Source organism: Enhydra lutris, unplaced genomic scaffold, assembly GCF_002288905.1.
Source record: "Enhydra lutris kenyoni isolate GAN:26980312 unplaced genomic scaffold, ASM228890v2 scaffoldscaffold52, whole genome shotgun sequence".
NCBI lineage: Eukaryota > Metazoa > Chordata > Mammalia > Carnivora > Mustelidae > Enhydra > Enhydra lutris.
Genome location: NW_019154136.1, coordinates 12,295,932 through 12,313,243, shown reverse-complemented (window position 1 = coordinate 12,313,243; position 17,312 = coordinate 12,295,932). Strand labels below are relative to the sequence as shown.

Below are 17,312 nucleotides of genomic sequence, written 5' to 3'. Positions count from 1 at the left end.
AATTATTTATTCGAGAAGGGGGAGAGAGAGAGAGAGAGAGACCAGGGGAATGGAGAAGCAGAGCAGAGAGCCTGATCATAGGACCCCAAGATCATGACCTGCGCCCAAGGCAGACGCTCAACTGACTGAGCTATCCAGGTGCCTCTCAGAATTATTTTACATGTAAATAGTATTTAATGGAACATAGCACATACGAAGGCATGTCTCTGCTTAGGTGGGTGTAGGTGTGTGTTCCCCGGGTGGAGGGTGCGTGGGTGTGATCACAAAAAACAGGCACACAAAAAACAAAACCAGAAGCTAAGACCAAACCCCAAGTCTTGGGAATTGCTGTTGTCCTTGTTAGGAAGTTTTGTTAGAAAGTTGCTTTGGTTCCTGGTTGGGGTATCATACGGATGAATTTGTTTAAAGTGTCCTTTTAACAGTTAAGCAGTGGGATGTGTTCATTGCATGAACCTTTTGATGCGTGGGGCATGACCTCTTCCAAGTGTGTTCTGGAGGGATCCCCATGAGCGTTCTAGGAATGGGGACCATACTCAGCATTGTGATCCCCCTTGGCCGTTGAGGAAATAAGGGAACAAGATACTGGGTCTTGCTCAAGGTTACAGGACAGCTCTGGGGGAGCCAAGATCAGAACCTACTCACTCCTATTTGCTAACTCAGCAGCTGTTGGTGTAGGGCCGGGCTTTACAGACAGAGATGAGGAAACCTGGCTGGGTCCTTCTGAACCAACCCATAACCCCTCGGACTCCTTCAGGCTGTCATTTCCCAGGTGCTGGGAAAGCTAGGGAAACTCCTTCCCCCCACCCTCCACCTGGCTTCCTGCTTCCACAAACCCAGGTAGAGGCTTCCAATGCAAATGGCATCCCTGACCCACCCAGGGGAAATCCTCTGGTGCCTAACTAGGCATGCATCCAAAATGAGTCTGTGAGAATTCCCTTAGCTCAGAGCAGGTTCCTCCAGAATGGGACGAGAGAGTGAGTGTCCAGTGTGAGGCAGACGGATGAACCATGAGAGCAGGGGGACAGGTTCGACTGGACCCGTTCGCAGGAAAGTGATGACGGCTAGGATTAAATTTGGGACCGGGTGTGTAAGGGAAACAGGTGCCTTTGGCTGCTCCCCTAGGCAGGGCAGCAGGGACCCAGGAGAGGGCCAAAGTGTCTGAGAAATGTTGTGCACTCGAAAATACCAAGACACATGCATATTGAAAATGTAAGTAGATGTGATGAATATGAGACATCGATTTCCAGGGTCACCGAAATCTCTAGTGTTTGCAACACAGACAGTTACATTGTTTACTGGTGTCCAGTAACTTTGAGAGAGATTTAAAAATTAATTAGGTAGTGGCTATGGCAATGGTCAGCACCAGTCTAGCATCAACTGAAGCATGTGTGTGTGTATGTCTGTATTTATAGTATACAGTATCTAGAATATAATATATCACATTTGTGTGATGTTTGCAATATACAGTATCTAGAATATATAACAAATAGATAATTTATTTGTATAGATGTTTGCATTATACAGTATCTAGAATATATAACAAATAGATAATATATTTGTATAGATGTTTGTATTATACAGTTCCTAGAATATATAATATTTGTATATATTTGTCTTATATAGCATGTATGAGATATTTGTATATATATTTTTATTATATGACATAAATTATTATATGACATATATGACAAATATTATATAATAAACACAATATTTGTAATACATAATAAATACAAAATCCTATATATAACACATAATAAATGTATAATATATATAATATATGTAATAATATAATACACAATATAAATTTCTGTAATATATTATATATAATAGAAATTCAATGACTATAAATATATAACATCTATAAATGTTTATGTAATCTATTTTAGTTGATGCTAGAAATATACATATTATATTTGTAATAAAAATTTATTTTTATACAAAGGTATTAAACATTTCCATGTGCACCACATAATTTTTTTTTTAAATCTCTTGAAATACTAGGGATGGAAACATCTCAGACTAACTTGGTAACTGTAGTGGATGTGATTATCTATGCTGAAAACTGTACAGAGTCTAATAAAATAAACATGTGTGCATATTGCATGTTATAATTACAATTATGATATATCATGCATAGTATATAACATAGTTACATTATTAGTATATATTATTAATATATACAGTAATATATAGTATATTACTATTAGTATATTCTCATGTATTATGTTATATAATTATGTGTTATATACAGTAGAATTAATTGTTCATATTACATATTATAGACATATAATAATAGTTTTATTATCCTTTCTAGAGTTCTCAATATAAACAATTATGTCCACTAACAGTATCAAATTAGGATCTTCGTTTAACTACACGTGTATTTAGGTTTTCTGTTAATTTCTTTGATCAGGTAATCCTAAAAAATGAGTTATAATAATAATGACAGAAAACCCCTTCTTTTGTAGCCAATATTAATGAAACAGTTCAATATTTTACCCTTAAGCATAAAGTTGGCCAATGCTTTTAACTGGCTCTATTCTCAATGTTTTGAGAGATTTTTAAAACATTATTAATTGGGGGGCACCTGGGTGGCTCAGTGGGTTAAGGTCTGGCTCTTGGTTTCCGCTCAGGTCATGATCTCAGGGGTTGAGCCCTGCGTTGGGCCCTGAGCTCAGTGTGGAGTCTGGTTGAAAGTCTCTCTCTCTTTCCCTCTGCCCCATATATAATATAATATATAATATAAAATATAATAATATACTCTAACATATACATATATCATTAGTAATAGTATATCATGTTCTATATAATATAATGTACACATATCATTAGCATATGATACAATTAATAGCATGCTATAAATATATATGCTATAGCAATAATATACATAATAATATAGGCATTGAGATAATACATCTGTTGATATAATTATGTAGTATAGTCCTAGGACAGAATTAGAGTAATATTATAATTAGTTTATTATGAATATTCATACATATATGTCCTACAAATTTCTCTGCTAGAAATATACACCAAAAGTAATACATTTTCTTTATGTTAAAAATAACCCATTTCAACATATAGTAGGTGATAAGGTATCATTCATAGCAGCTCCAATATCAAAAATCAATATATAGGGGTGGCTGGGTGGCTCAGTGGGTTAAGCCTCTGCCTTTGGCTCAGGTCATGATCTCAGGGTCCTGGGATCAAGCCTCACATCAGGCTTCCTGCTCAGTGGGGAGCCTGCTTCTCCCTCTTCCTCTGCCTCCCGCTCCCCTTGCTCCCTCTCTCTCTGTCAAATAAAGAAAGAAAATATTGTTTTAAAAAATCAAACTTAAAACACTAAACTACATGCAGAAGATTTGACTTTCGGATCAGAGAAGCAGAAACGGGTGGCCCTGGAGACAGTCCAGTGAGGAGGAGAACATAGAGGGGAGGAAATTAACTCAGAGTGACAGGGATTGAATATCACAGGCCAGGTCAGTGTTGGGGGGTTGCACCATGCCCCCCCAAAGAAAGGCCTACGTCTTAACTCCTGGAATCTGTGGAAGTAACAGTTTGTGAAAATAGGGCCTCTGCTGATGGGATCAAGTTACAGGGAAGTCTTTAGGGTCGGTCCTAATGCTGTGGGACAGGTGCATTGGCAAGAAGTCAAGAAGCAGGATCATAGATGCATGCAGAGGACCCGCCTGCATGGGAACACGGATGACCAGACCACATGAACGCAGAGCCGCTAAGACGCATGGAAGTCACGACAGGCAGAGACCTCGACGCTTCCCGAAATACCAGAAGCGTGCTTCTTAAACACTCACCTGATGCTCCTTGAAAACGGAGGAACTATTAGCAACAATGTAACATGCTTTCACCTTTTGATAAAGGAGTCTATCTAAATCAAGAACAGAAACAATGAACTCCCAAACGAAAAATCAGCAAATGCTCGATATAACTAATAAGTTAAAAGTATCAATGCTTGTGTCCGTATAACACAGTAAAAGATAAATATGACTACCAGGCAGTAATAATGTAACAATGAATACTAGTAGAATAGTAAAGAACGGATCCATTTTTCCCTCCTCATTTAGCATAATTATCTGTCCAACGCGAGATGCTGATGAGGAGTTCAGAAAACATGAGTCTTCTTGAGCTCACACACTGCCCACAAGAAGCAGGGGCATCATGGATGAAAGGCAGTTTTGCAGTGAAATGGGTCACAAGTCGGACTAGCATTATAGCCCAAAGCTCATGATGACATTCATAACACGAGTCCCCTCTCCCCCTTTTCATGATTTCAGGCAAGATTCTCGATGCCATCGACTCTTTTGGTCTGAAGAATCACACCCTTGTCTACTTTACATCAGACCATGGGGGACACTTGGAGGCACGGGTGGGCCATTCCCAACGTGGAGGGTGGAATGGAATATACAAAGGTAAGGAGTGGGAATTGGGAGTGGGGTCTGGTTGTGAATAAGCTCTCCTGTGCTCATGATCATGGGCATCCATGAAGGGCACGCCCAGGGCTGGCATTTGGCTGAGGGCGTATCTAGAAATCTGCCTCCATGGTGACCCCATGAGATGTTAAAGCATTAACGTACCCACGTGACTTTGAATTGAGTATCGACCTACTCACCAATTCCGTGTACAAGACTGTTGATAGAAGATTGAGTGTGGTAGATAGAGTACAGAGTACAAGGAAGCTGGGGTGTTCACTTGTGAGGATATGATTGGGCATGCAAAGCAGCAAGCCTGTGTCTGGTTTTATAATTAAATGCACAGATATCAGCCCCATGTCCTGGTGTGACTCTTCGTGCATGAATACCTGTTCCATTGGCCACCATGTTGGCCTGGTCTGTGGTATGCATCCTGACGTGGTAAGAAAATTATCTGGAAAGTGTTCACTGTGTGTTATTCTATCTATCGGAAGAGATATCAACATTTTTTTTTTTCCAGAGGAAAATAAAATATTCATCCTTTCCCACTGAATGCAAAGCAACCAAGCTTATTTTTACATGAATAATGAGAATACGGACTGAGTAGGAAATAATGATTTTTGCATGAATGGGTAGTCTCTGCCTCAGTCTGACCACAGGGCATGAGGCATGAATGTCTGCTTTTGGGGGGCTTTTACAAGTAAAGTACATTCTTAAGAAAGCAAATAAATCCCATAAGGTAAAGTGTTCTTATTGAAACTCTATTTTTACCTAGACGGACATCTTTTTAAAAAATCTTCATTTCTCCATGCACTTGATTGAAATTCCAGTTTAATTTAATGAGCTAATAAAACTCCATTAAGACCATAGGATGGCCATTCCTCCTGGTTCACTCAAGGCAACACTGGTTTAGACCTGTCGTGTTGGGGTCACTGTTGCCTTCCGGGTCCGTGCTCTATAATGCCTTGGTTTGGGAAAATAAATGAGCATATACCCATACTATTGTATTCAGTTTGTTTTCAGGGTGCTGGATTCAGTAGTGAACAAAACCAAAGAATCAGTGTGTTCAATAGTTTAGTGGAGGGAAAAAGAGAATAAGTAAATTTAAGTAAATAAGTAAATTAATAATAATAAATAAATTTAAGAAAAATCAAATTTTCCACACCAGGAAAAAGAGAATAAGTAAATTCTATGATATTTTGAGGATAGTAAAAATCTAAAACAAGACTAAACAAAACACAAAAACTTCTGGGAGGTGGGTACTGCCACTCTAAAGGAACTCTACCAGCAGGGCTGACTGAGAAAATAGTGTGCAAACGTGTGAAGGCCCAGGGGACATAGCAGGTGTATTTGTGAGGTTATAGCATTGTAGGCAGACAAAAAAAAAAAAAAAAAAAAAAAAAAAAGCCTGTAGAAATGTCCCAAATAGAATACGATTAGTTATTCGATCCAAACTCTACCAGCAGCCCAGGGCAAAGTAAATCCATGGACATGTACTGCTGACCCCATCAGGACTCTTTATGGGGTGGGCTCTGAGCACATGGTCTGTATTGATACTCATTTACCTTTCTAAGCAGTCTTGCTACCATAACCATTTTAACTGGCCCTCTGTTGCCTCACCTCGTAGGTGGGAAAGGCATGGCCGGCTGGGAAGGTGGAATCCGTGTTCCGGGACTTATCCGCTGGCCGGGAAGACTACCAGCTGGGAAAGTGATCGAGGAACCTACAAGTTTAATGGACATACTCCCCACGCTAGCGGCCGTGTCAGGAGGCATGGTCCCTCAGGACAGGTGATGTCACACCCCCTGTTCTCATCATCTTTGTTCTCAGAGCATTCAGGACAAAGGCAGTGAAGTCTGCCTTAATGGGTTGGATGTTGTCCCCAATACCTAGGGAAGTTTAGCTTTGTCTATGTCTACGGTGGAAGATCTAGAAGGCAGATGTGAAGATAAGGCATTCCATGGGCACTTGGAACACTGATGTGACTTTTTTATTTTTATTATTATTTATTTTTTTAAAGATTTTATTTATTTATTTGACAGACAGAGACCACAAGTAGGCAGGGAGGCAGGCAGAGAGAGAGAGTAGGAAGCAGGCTCCCTGCTGAGCAGAGAGCCCTATGCGGGGCTCGATCCCAGGACTCTGGAATCATGACCTGAGCCGAAGGCAGAGGCTTTAACCCACTGAGCCACCCAGGCGCCCCAGATGATGTGACTTTTTTAAATCCGAGCAAGAGGACACGCTTCAGATGGCGTGGCGCCACTCCCTGGGAGTGACCAACCAAGGCAGGCTTGCAGGTGATTTCTTCAGTTCATTCTAATGGCTTCCACCCCCTGCCACGTGTCCCTTGTAAGCCCAAAGACTGATTCTAATGTGTCCTTCTTCATGCGAGGGACCTCATCTCTTTCAGAAGCAAACGAAATGGATCCCAAAGCAAATTAGAAACAGCAGCAAAGAAAGATCTCAATGTTTTTTTTTTTCTAACCTCCTTTTTAGCGAATCTTAGAATTTATTGAGAATTTATATAAAATAATAACAGAATGCAAGTCCCTTCTACTAAGAAGCATATTCATCAATTTCGGCTTAATGGCCCATTTTAAAAAATAGTAATATTAGTGGAAATGTAGTTTTCTTTTAACTGAGCCAATCGTAGCCATAAAAATATCTTTCCACTCTATCAGTTCGGTTCACTAACTCTGGGACATGGCCATAGTCTAAATATTAAACTCACAAAGTTTATGCAGAATTACAATCTAAAGAAATATTGTCTGCTAAGCTCTGATTAGGATTTTCCTTCATAGAACTGATCTGGTTTTCATTTTTCTTTCCTTTTTTTTTTTCTTTCTGGAATTAGCTCTAAAAATGTCCTATTTTTGTCCTGTGTACTTTTCTATTTTTCAATGGAAAACTGATGTGAGGGAATCCAGAAGATTCTAAAAGCACACTTGGTTCTTATGATTGAAGCCACATTGGCCATTTGTGTAGAGGTCTTTGTGTAGACAGCAATGGTTTATTTCTTTGTGGTAAATGCCCAAGAGTGGGAAATCTGGGTCATATTATTAATATGTGCCGATATATTGTTAATATCTATTTATGAGAAACTTGTTGGATTGACTTTCAAAATGGCCGCCCCATCTGGCGTTCCCACCACCGACACATAAGATTTCCAGTTGCTCTATATCTTTGGTCACACTTGGTATGGTCACTCTTTTCCATCTTAACCATTATAATAATTGTGTAGTTGAACGTCATGCTGGTGTCAATTTGTGTTTCCCTAATGACTAAGGATGTTGGACATTCTCCTTTTATTGGCCATCCTTGTCCCTTCTTCATGAATTGTCTATTCAAACCATCTTCAAACCGTCTGTCCATTTTTTTTTTAAATTGGGAATTTCATTTTCTTATTGTTGAATTGTCAGAGCTCTTTATATATTGTGAACACAAGTTCAGTTCCTTATCAGATTTGTGTTTTGTCAATCATATTCCATTTTGCATCTCACCTTCATTCTCTTACATTATTATTTGAAAAGCAGAGGTTTTCAATTTTGATAAGGGTCAATTTGCCTTTTTTCTTTTATAGATTGTGATTTTTGTAACATATCTAAAAACTATTTTCCTATTCAAAGGTCACACGGATTTCCTATTCTGGTGGCTTCTATACTTTCAGGTTTTACATTTAGACTTATGGTCCATATTGAGTTAACTTTTTATATGGTGTGAGATATGGGTTCAGAATTAATTTTTTTTGCTATTTAGGTATTCAGTTATTCTAGTGCCTTTTAGGGAAAGACTGTCCTTCCTCAGCTGGATTACCTTGGACATTTGTTGAAAATCAACTGATTGATATATCCACTGGTCTGTTTCTTGGACTCTCTCATTTCACTGATTCATATGTTCACCCTCATGACCATACTATGCTGGCTTGAATACTCTTGCTTGATTTTGGAATTATTTAGTTGAACCTTCAAACTACTTTCTTCTTTTTCAAAATTATTTAAGCTATTCCAGATTGCTCTCACATGTCAATTTTAGAGTACATTTCTCACTTTCTACAAAAAAGCCTTCTGGGATTTTGGTTGAGATTACATTGAATCTATAGATTGTCTTGTTGAAGATCAAGATCTTAACCATGTTGAGTCTTCCAATCTATGAACATTGTTTATCTTCCTTATCAGTTCTGTTATCAGATGTTTTATGGCTTCAGGACACAAAATGTTAGTATTAGAAAAAAGTATATCCCTTGATATTTCAGGTTTTGTGATGTAGTAAATGGTATTTTAAAAAATGTATGTTCCGCTTGTTCACTGCTAAGATTCAGAAATAAAATTCTATACTGGCGAACTTACCAAACTTAATTAGTTCCACTAGCTTTTTAAGGGATTGTCAACACAGGCAATCATTGTGTCTGAGAATAAAGACAATGTTATTTCTTTTACCATCATTTGTAGGATGGTGTGACAGCTATCATTGTATTTTTTATTATGAGGTAGCTCTTATTTTTTCTAATGAGGGAGAAGATCTGTTTTCTAATATAAGTTAAAAAGCATCAGATTTTTTTAGAAGTTCCTTTTTTAAAAAAGATTTTATTTATTTATGTATTTATTTATTTAAACAGAGCACATGCAAGGGGGGAAGGGCAGAGGGAGAGAGACAATCTCAAGCAGAAAGCCCAATGCAGGGCTTGATCTCACAACCCTGAGATCATGACCTGAGTTGAAATCAAGAGTCAGACACTTAACCAAATGAGCCACCCAGGTGCCTCAAAGAGGTTCTACAAGATCCCGTTTCAGACTAGCATGGCAGGTGCAGATGGAATTCTGATTTGTGAAGTCATCTTTTGAGAACATCTGTGGCCAGAGCCCCAAGTGCTCTTCAGATGGACACGCATTGACACATTCCTCTGTCTTGTCATGTCACTGTGAAAGCTTAGATTTGTTTCCCGTCTTTCCCATGAGAATGTAATGTTCCTGACAGTGTGCACGGATTTCCAGAACAGTCAGCATGCTGCTCTCTGGGCCCAGGAAATGTCATGGAACACACGGACCATCCCTCCAACAGCCCCCTGGCCAACCTCCTTCACCTGACATTCTTTGTGTGTGTCCACAGGGTGATCGATGGCCGGAACCTCATGCCCTTGCTTCAGGGTGAAGTGCAACGCTCGGCACATGAGTTCCTGTTCCACTACTGTGGAGCGTTCCTACATGCTGTGCGCTGGCATCCCAAGGATAGTGAGTACACCAGCCCCTACTTCCTGCGAATACCAAGGTCATGGTCACTCATGTCCATGCTCAGCACCTTGTTCATTTGTCCCCCACCCAGCCCCCACCACCAACCCCAGACCAGTCTTTTTATTCTGGGATGACCACTGAAAATACCTTTTTGGAAAACTTTCCAAGAACCATCGTCTTTAGAAAGGCAGGGGGAGGTCTTGAAGAAATAGGCATTTTTGAGAAGCAGAACGAATGGGTTCTTCCAAGAGTACTTAAAGTTCTACTAGCAGATTCTGATTTCTTAGTATTGTTCTAAGGATTGCATGATATTTAGCATTAACGTATGGTCAAAGAGAATGATCAGGTAGAAGAACACAAGATGTTCTTCTGAACTTCTTTTGAACACAAGGTCAGTTGGCACAGGAGTTGGATGTCCCTGACGTGTCTTTTCTGGTCCAGGTGAGGCAGTGTGGAAGGTTCATTACGTGACACCCGTGTTTCAGCCGCCAGGAGCTCAGGCCTGCTATGAGACCATCTTTTGCCAATGCTCAGGCAACCTGGTCACCTACCATGACCCTCCTCTGCTCTTCGACATCACCAGGGACCCCTCCGAGTCCACACCTCTGACACGGGACACGGAGCCCTTGTTTGATGTAGTGATCCGAACGGTGGCCAACGCCGTGAAGGAACACCAGAAAAGCATTATTCCCGTCCAGCAGCAGTTGTCCGAATTGAATTATAACAACCCGTGGCTGAAGCCTTGCTGTGGTGTGTTCCCCTTCTGTCTGTGTGACACAGAGCAGAACGTCTCAGTTGTGGGACTGTAAGGAGAAGCAACGATTGAGATCAGGCAGCCCACATGAGCAGATGTCGACATCTGTGAGATTTCAAGGAAGGAGTTGGAGAGCCAATGGGTTTCTTTACAGCTCCAGATCACTATGTGCCCATTGGTTGTGACACTGTCTGTTAACTTCTTTTTCTTTTCTGTTCTTGGTGAGATGTGTGTGTCTAAACCTGTCTTCTGGGGTTAGGAGACAAGCATTCACATGGGCTCTGTTGCTCTCTCCAAAGCAAACTCTCCATGTCAGGTTGTCTGTGCATCTAACTCATTGATTGGGAAAGTGAAAAGGCCAACCATTAAAGCATAATGAGGGGGCGCCTGGGTGGCTCAGTGGGTTAAGCCGCTGCCTTCGGCTCAGGTCATGATCTCAGAGTCCTGGGATCGAGCCCCGCATCGGGCTCTCTGCTCTCTAGGGGAGCCTGCTTCCTCCTCTCTCTCTGCCTGCCTCTCTGCCTGCTTGTGATCTCTCTGTCAAATAAATAAATAAAATTTAAAGCATAATGATTGAAATCACAATGATTTTGAATTGAATAACTGAAATCATTTCAAACTGGATAATCGAATAATGGACAAATAATAATGGATGAAATCATAGTGTGTTGAAAGGAAGTAGTCAAAAGTGGCCATTAAGCCCACCAAAAGGATTTATTTTCATTCACAGAAACTCGGTTGATATAAAAAACTCGGGATATCAAAAACTTGGGTGGGATCCCTGTGTGGATTTTCCCATGAGGATGAGGCAGAGCTTTGATGGAGTCTCTTCTGTCCTCCTTCCTGCACTGCCATGATGTGGGTACAACTCCTTGTGTGAGTTTGCTAGGGCTGCCTTCACAGATCACCACGAGTGTGGTGGCTCCAAACACAGAGATTCAATCTCTCTCAGTGCTGGAACCTGGAAGTCCAAAATCAAAGCATCATCAAGACCATGCTCCCTCTGAAGCTTTGGGTAGGATCCTTCACTGCTTGGATCTGTCCCAACTTCTGGTGGTACCCAGGAACCCCTGGTGTCCCTTGGCTTGTAGGTACACCACTCTAGTCCCTATCTCCATCTTCTTGGGACCTTCTTCCTTTCCTGTGTGCCCACCCCCGTATTTCCCTCTCTTTATAAGGACACCTGTCATTGGATTAGTAGGACGTCATCCTAACATCTGCAAAGACCCTATTTCCAAATAAGGAAACATTCACAGGTAACAGGGTTTAGGACATCAGCATATGCTTTTGGGGGGAGACCATTCAGTCCACAACACTCCTACACAAGCAATAACTATCTGTAAATTGTTCTGTAACTTGTTCAGCAGAACAGGGTTTGTGTTGTTGGGCTAATATCAGACCCCTGACCATCCTACTGCCAAGTCCCCATGCTTAACTTTCAAACTCAAATAACCATACTAATATTGGATATTGAGCAAGGATTTCCTTTTTCTCCTAAGTGATTCCGGGGAAACCATCTTGGACCTTATTCATCTATAAGAGGATTATTTATAAAAAGGCTGATTCATGTCTCTACCACTCGTTTTCCTAGAGTTTCAAACCCATTCTTATTTTACGATACATCTTATGAGAAGTTTCATTTTGCATTTAGGATGTCACAGAAGATCATCTGAGAATTTTAGCCCGAGAAAGGTCTTCTGAGACTTTCTCACCAAGCCCCTTAGTTTATGGGTGAAGGGGACAGAGTGTGCAATGAAGGAGATTGACCAAGAAAGGCCACATTGGTGAGTGAGAAGGATGATCCACTCTAGACTGCAGGTTGGTGACTCCTGGATTCTGGAGTCCTCTTATATCCCAGCTCCATCCCTTTCATGTTCCCAAGTCACATGTTGCCCTGAAGGCTCTAGGAAAAAGCAAGCCACATCCAGCTGAGGACACACTTTCCATTCTGCGCCTTGGTGTCCTGGGAACAACTGTGCTTCTCACCAGCCAGGTGTCTTTGCACTTCCTGCTTTAGGGGGTCCATCTGCAAAATGCCAAAACAACTGGACTTTCATCACAGCACTTTTGTGAAGATTCATGGAGACGACTCCTACAGAAGGCTTAGCACATGGCCCCCTACTGAGCACTAGATAGTATTTGTTTTTCCATGAGCTGTTTTGAAGATACTTTTAAATTTTTGAGTTAAAGTATGAGGTATGTCTGGGATGTCTGGGTGGCTCAAGTAGGTTAAGCCTCTGCCTTCGTGTCAGGTCATGATCTCAGGGTCCTGGGATGGAGTCCCATGTTGGGCTCCCTGCTCAATGGGGAGTCTGCTTCTCCCTCTCCCTCTGCCCCTCTCCCTGCTCAAGTACACACACTCTCTCTATCTCTGTCTGAAATAAATAAATAAAATATTTTAAATGTGGAGCGCCTGGTGGCTCAGTGGGTTAAGCCTCTGCCTTTGGCTCAGGTCATGATCTCAGGGTCCTGGGATCGAGCCCCGCATCGGGCTCTCTGCTCAGCAGGGAGCCTGCTTCCCCTCCTCTCTCTCTGCCTGCTTCTCTGCCTACTTGTGATCTCTCTCTGTCTCTGTCAAATAAATAAATAAAATCTTAAAAATATATATATTTTAAATGTAAGGTATGGCACAGATCAAAATGGCGCACACCTTGGCCATTTGTCAAAATGGCGATAGATTAACCGTTGTCCCAAAATGGAGTTATAAATCATAAAATTCTCTCTACAGGGGTGCCTGGCTGGCTCAGTCAGTTGAGTGTCTGACTCCTCCTTTTGACTTAGGTCATGATTTTGGGGTCCTGGGATAGAGCCCCAGGTTGGGCTCCATGCTCAGCAGGGAGTCTGCTAGAGAGTCTCTCTCTTTCTACCTCTGACCCCCCCCCAGCGTGTTTTCTCTCTTTCTCTCTCTAAAATAAATAAATTAATCTTTAAAAAAAGATAAAATAAAATTCTCTCCAGATAATATGACTTTAAAGTGTGTGTTTTTTTTAAAGTTGGTTTTGTGCAGGCCGTGCCTCCTTTTCAATATTGCTGTGAACCTAAAATGCTCTAAAAAATATTTTACATATAAAAAATTTCCTTCCTTCCCACGGCCCATAGTAGCTAATAACCTAAGCTTTATTGAGCGTTTGATGGTTTTAATCATTAGATTAATTTAACCACTAGGGGGCACACGAATATAGCTTTGTGCATCCCAAGAAAAACTTTATAAATGTAAATGTAAATAAATAAATAAATAAATAAAGGTAGCATATGTTTAAATTCCATTCCTGAAAAGGGAATTTTCAAGGGACGGACACACTTTTCAATGTTATCAGCTCTGACGGGATCAAGAAATTCACCCCCACTGTTCTGTGCGTCTTCAGGGGCAATTATGTTACATACACCCCTCAAATTGATGGGATATGGGAGCATCACCTAAATTTTCTGGTAGGAATCGCAGAAAGCATAAGTTAAAGAAAAACACACAATCCGATAGAAAGAGAATACTCCACGTGCATACATTATCTGGATTTTTCTAAGCGCAGTCATACGTTGATTCTAAGTAGTGTCTGTGATGTGTTTTGCTCGTTCCTCCTGACTATGGTGAAGCATTAATCAGATGTCTAGAAGAATCCAGAGAAACGTGGAGCCCAGATGCATCATTTCTCCTGTCTCGAGACTCTCTTGCTCAAGAGACGGGGGAAAGAATGATAACTCAAGGTGGGAGACCCACACATATAGTCCCAACACGCTTTGCTGCACTCAGCGTCTACTCTTCCGATCTGGGTAAACTGTGTCTAGACGTTTAAAACGTTTAAAACGTAAAAAACAGAGCAAGTGTCCAGGACAGAGCGAGCTGTCCAGAAACAGCCCAAGTATTCAAGAAGGACAATCAAGTGGGTCGTCTGGGTTCCTCAGGGAGGGGCTTTTGGGGTGAGGGACAGTTGGCCAGCCACCTCTGGATGGTGTCAAGGTGACAATGGATATTTTCCGGTGGCATTCTGTGAGATGGGCGTCAGGATAGAAAGTATGGATTTCTGACTTGGAGAGCTTGCTGCCCCCTCCCTAGTCATGTTCTGTGCAATTTTCTACGGCATTTAGATAAGAGTCAAGCAAAACTTCCACTAGGGAAATGCAAATATCCCCCCACACCTCCCTCCCCAGTATCCTTTCTTAACTGTAAGGAAATCCCTGCTTCCTTTTAACAGAATATTAATGAGTGATCCAGACGCCCAATTACCCTGGAAAGCCAAATTGAAGTCTCGGCCTAAGGGGCCCTTTCAGACATCTAATTGTTAAAAAAAATATATGCCCAATTTGCACGTTTGCAAAGACAGGCTTCGTGCATCTGAACCTACTGTTGTGGGTTCTCAGTCTGAGCCGTAACTACGTGTGCGCGTTCAGTCTGGGCCGTCCTGTTTTGGGGTCAAGACGGGCTGTGTCATTTGAGGGGCACCGTGTGGAATGAAAACCCTGGGCTCTGTCTTTCAAAATCCTTATGGATGTGGGAATGAGGACGGCAGAACGTTAAGACAGGTGTGGTTGTCGCTGGGGAGAGGGGATTTCCTGTGGGAGCACAGGTGAGCAACAGGAAGCCTGCCCTGATTACAGGTAATTTCCCTGCAAGTCTCCTCCAGGACCTGCCCTGGCACTCTGGGACGGGTTTCGGTCCTTATCAAAAGCATCTCTGACATTTGAGGTGGGACCAGGTGTGTGCAACACTGTACCCAACACTCTTGATGTTTAAGATAAGAGCTATGTTTAGGCTGACGCTCAAGGATGGGAAGGAGCTGACATTGCAAAGACACAGGGTGGAGGAAAGGCATGCAGCTAGGGTTTATGACCCCAGATGGGTGGCTTCCAGCAGCTGCCTTCAGGCCTACGTGAAATGGAGAAAACATGGTTGAGGTCCCTCACAGCAGTTTAAAGGGGCAGGGAAGACATGGTGGGTTTTAAGGAGCATGGGGCTTTATCTGGCCATCAGCCTGGCTGCTCTGGGGGCTGAGCCATGAGAGGTAGGAGATAAAACCCACGACACAGGCACAGGAGGGGAGATGGTGGAGGCAGTAGGCTGTGTGGCCGATGACAGTGGTCTCACCCACAGGACTGGCATTAGAGATGGCAAAGGAGCCGGCGTTTCCAACATAAACCACCAGTAGAAGGAACCCAACTTGCTATCAGTTGGTTTGGGGGGAGGAATGCAAAGGAAAGAAAGATCCTTATTGCAGATGACTTCCTTCTGCCGCTGGAGGGATGCTGGCGCCATTTGCAAAGATGGCGGCTGGAGGGAGGGACACACAAGGCGAAAGCCCCGAGTTTGAGGTGGGGCCACCAAATGTCCCGGTGGCAATACCAAGGAGGCGGGACATGGTGAGGCACCATTGGTCTGGGGATGAGAGGGGGAACTCCCTGGTTTTGTTCCCTCACACAGTCAAAAGCAAAGGAAGAGAGAGACGTGTTCCCATTCTACATGGCATAGACTTGCCTGCTTTGTAGGTGAGCCCAGGAGACACTACGTGGAGATCCCTCCCGAAGGAGGATTTGTAAAATGCCCATGTTGTCCGTCAGGAACAGGAATAAAAGAAAGAGCCTGCTGGTGTGAATGAGATCATTTCAAAGTCCCACTTGCCCCCAGATTGAGGGCCACTCTTTCCATGATTGTGATGACGGTGGTTTGAATCTGTGAATTCACAAACTCCACGCTCGCTTGGGAAAAGCTCTCACATTGAAGAAGTCATACTAACCACCTCTGAATTCCCTTTTCCCTATGGGTCTCGTTTTCCTTCTTTCTGGTAAAGGGAGGACATTCTACCCTGACTGTTTAACTTTGCCCATGAAGCATCTCTGGTGGGTAGAAAGTGGGGTGTCCCACCCGTTCCCGTCTCTGTGCAATGCTATGGCTTTCCCTGGAGCCAGAGATGGAAAGACAGGCAGGATGTGGCAGAGATGGTGACAGCTCTGGGGAGCAATTTTCTGAGGCCAAGATACCAAGACTCAGCTGGACACCCACACACCTTTGAGAGGCTAGGCACTCACAGTCCCATTTCCAAACAGGTGCCCAGTCTTCCTTCACCCAGGAGGGATGCCTGCAAAAAAGAGAACAAGGAAATGGGTGTTGCTAAAAACTTAGAGACCAAGAGATCCAGGATATGTCCGTAGGAGTATCCTGGGACATCTGTAACAAATGACCAGAGACGAGGTGTCTTAAAACCACAGGAATTCATCCTCCTCCAGCTCTGGAGACCAGAAGTCTGAGATCCAGGCGGGGCAGGGCTCCTGAGATCCAGGCGGGGCAGGGTAATGCTCCCTCCAGAGCCTCCAAGTAGGGTCCTTCCTGCCTCTTCCAGCTTCTGGGGCTCCAGACATCCCTGGGCTGGTGGCCACGTCCCTCCCATCTCTGCCTCCATCCTCACGTGGCTTCTCCTCCCTGAATCTCCTCTTCTGTCTCTTATAAAGACAGCGTCATTGGATTTAGGGTCCACTGTAAACCAAAATGACCTCATTTCGAGATCCTTAGCTTCATTCCATTTGTAAAAGTCTTTTTTTTTTTTTTTTCCAAATAAGGTCAGTTTGAAAAGTTCTGGGGTGACGACTTAAACATATATTTTAGGAGTCATCATTTAAATGACGAAAGTTTCCATATTAGGTATCTGCCCAGTGGCCAGTTGGATTATATTGGGTTTCCAGGTGTTTCTGAGGGTCGAAAGGGCACAGATCACAAACTGCTATTCCTGAACCCACCATTTGGGTGTTTTAACAATATTTAAAAGTCTCTACACTTCCTTAATGAATCTTTATCCTAAATAGCTGGGAATCGACGGTTACTGGTTTGACTTGAGTCTTGGATGAATTTGAGGAAAAGTCAGAAGTTGTTAAAACCTCACTACCTCCTGCCAGCTCACCAGACACCTTTTATGC

At 42.5% G+C, this 17,312-nt stretch overlaps 1 protein-coding gene across 1 annotated transcript in view; it reads left to right on the top strand.

The window, feature by feature from the left end:
* LOC111157113 (arylsulfatase F) overlaps positions 1–10,467 on the top strand; it is a 30,619-nt gene extending 20,152 nt beyond the window's left edge. The window contains exons 7-10 of the mRNA XM_022518352.1: positions 4,296–4,430; positions 6,058–6,220; positions 9,537–9,658; positions 10,100–10,467. Of these exons, the coding sequence (XP_022374060.1) occupies positions 4,296–4,430; positions 6,058–6,220; positions 9,537–9,658; positions 10,100–10,467 (788 nt within the window). The remainder of the gene's footprint in view (positions 1–4,295; positions 4,431–6,057; positions 6,221–9,536; positions 9,659–10,099) is intronic.
* The last annotated feature ends 6,845 nt before the right edge of the window (positions 10,468–17,312 follow it).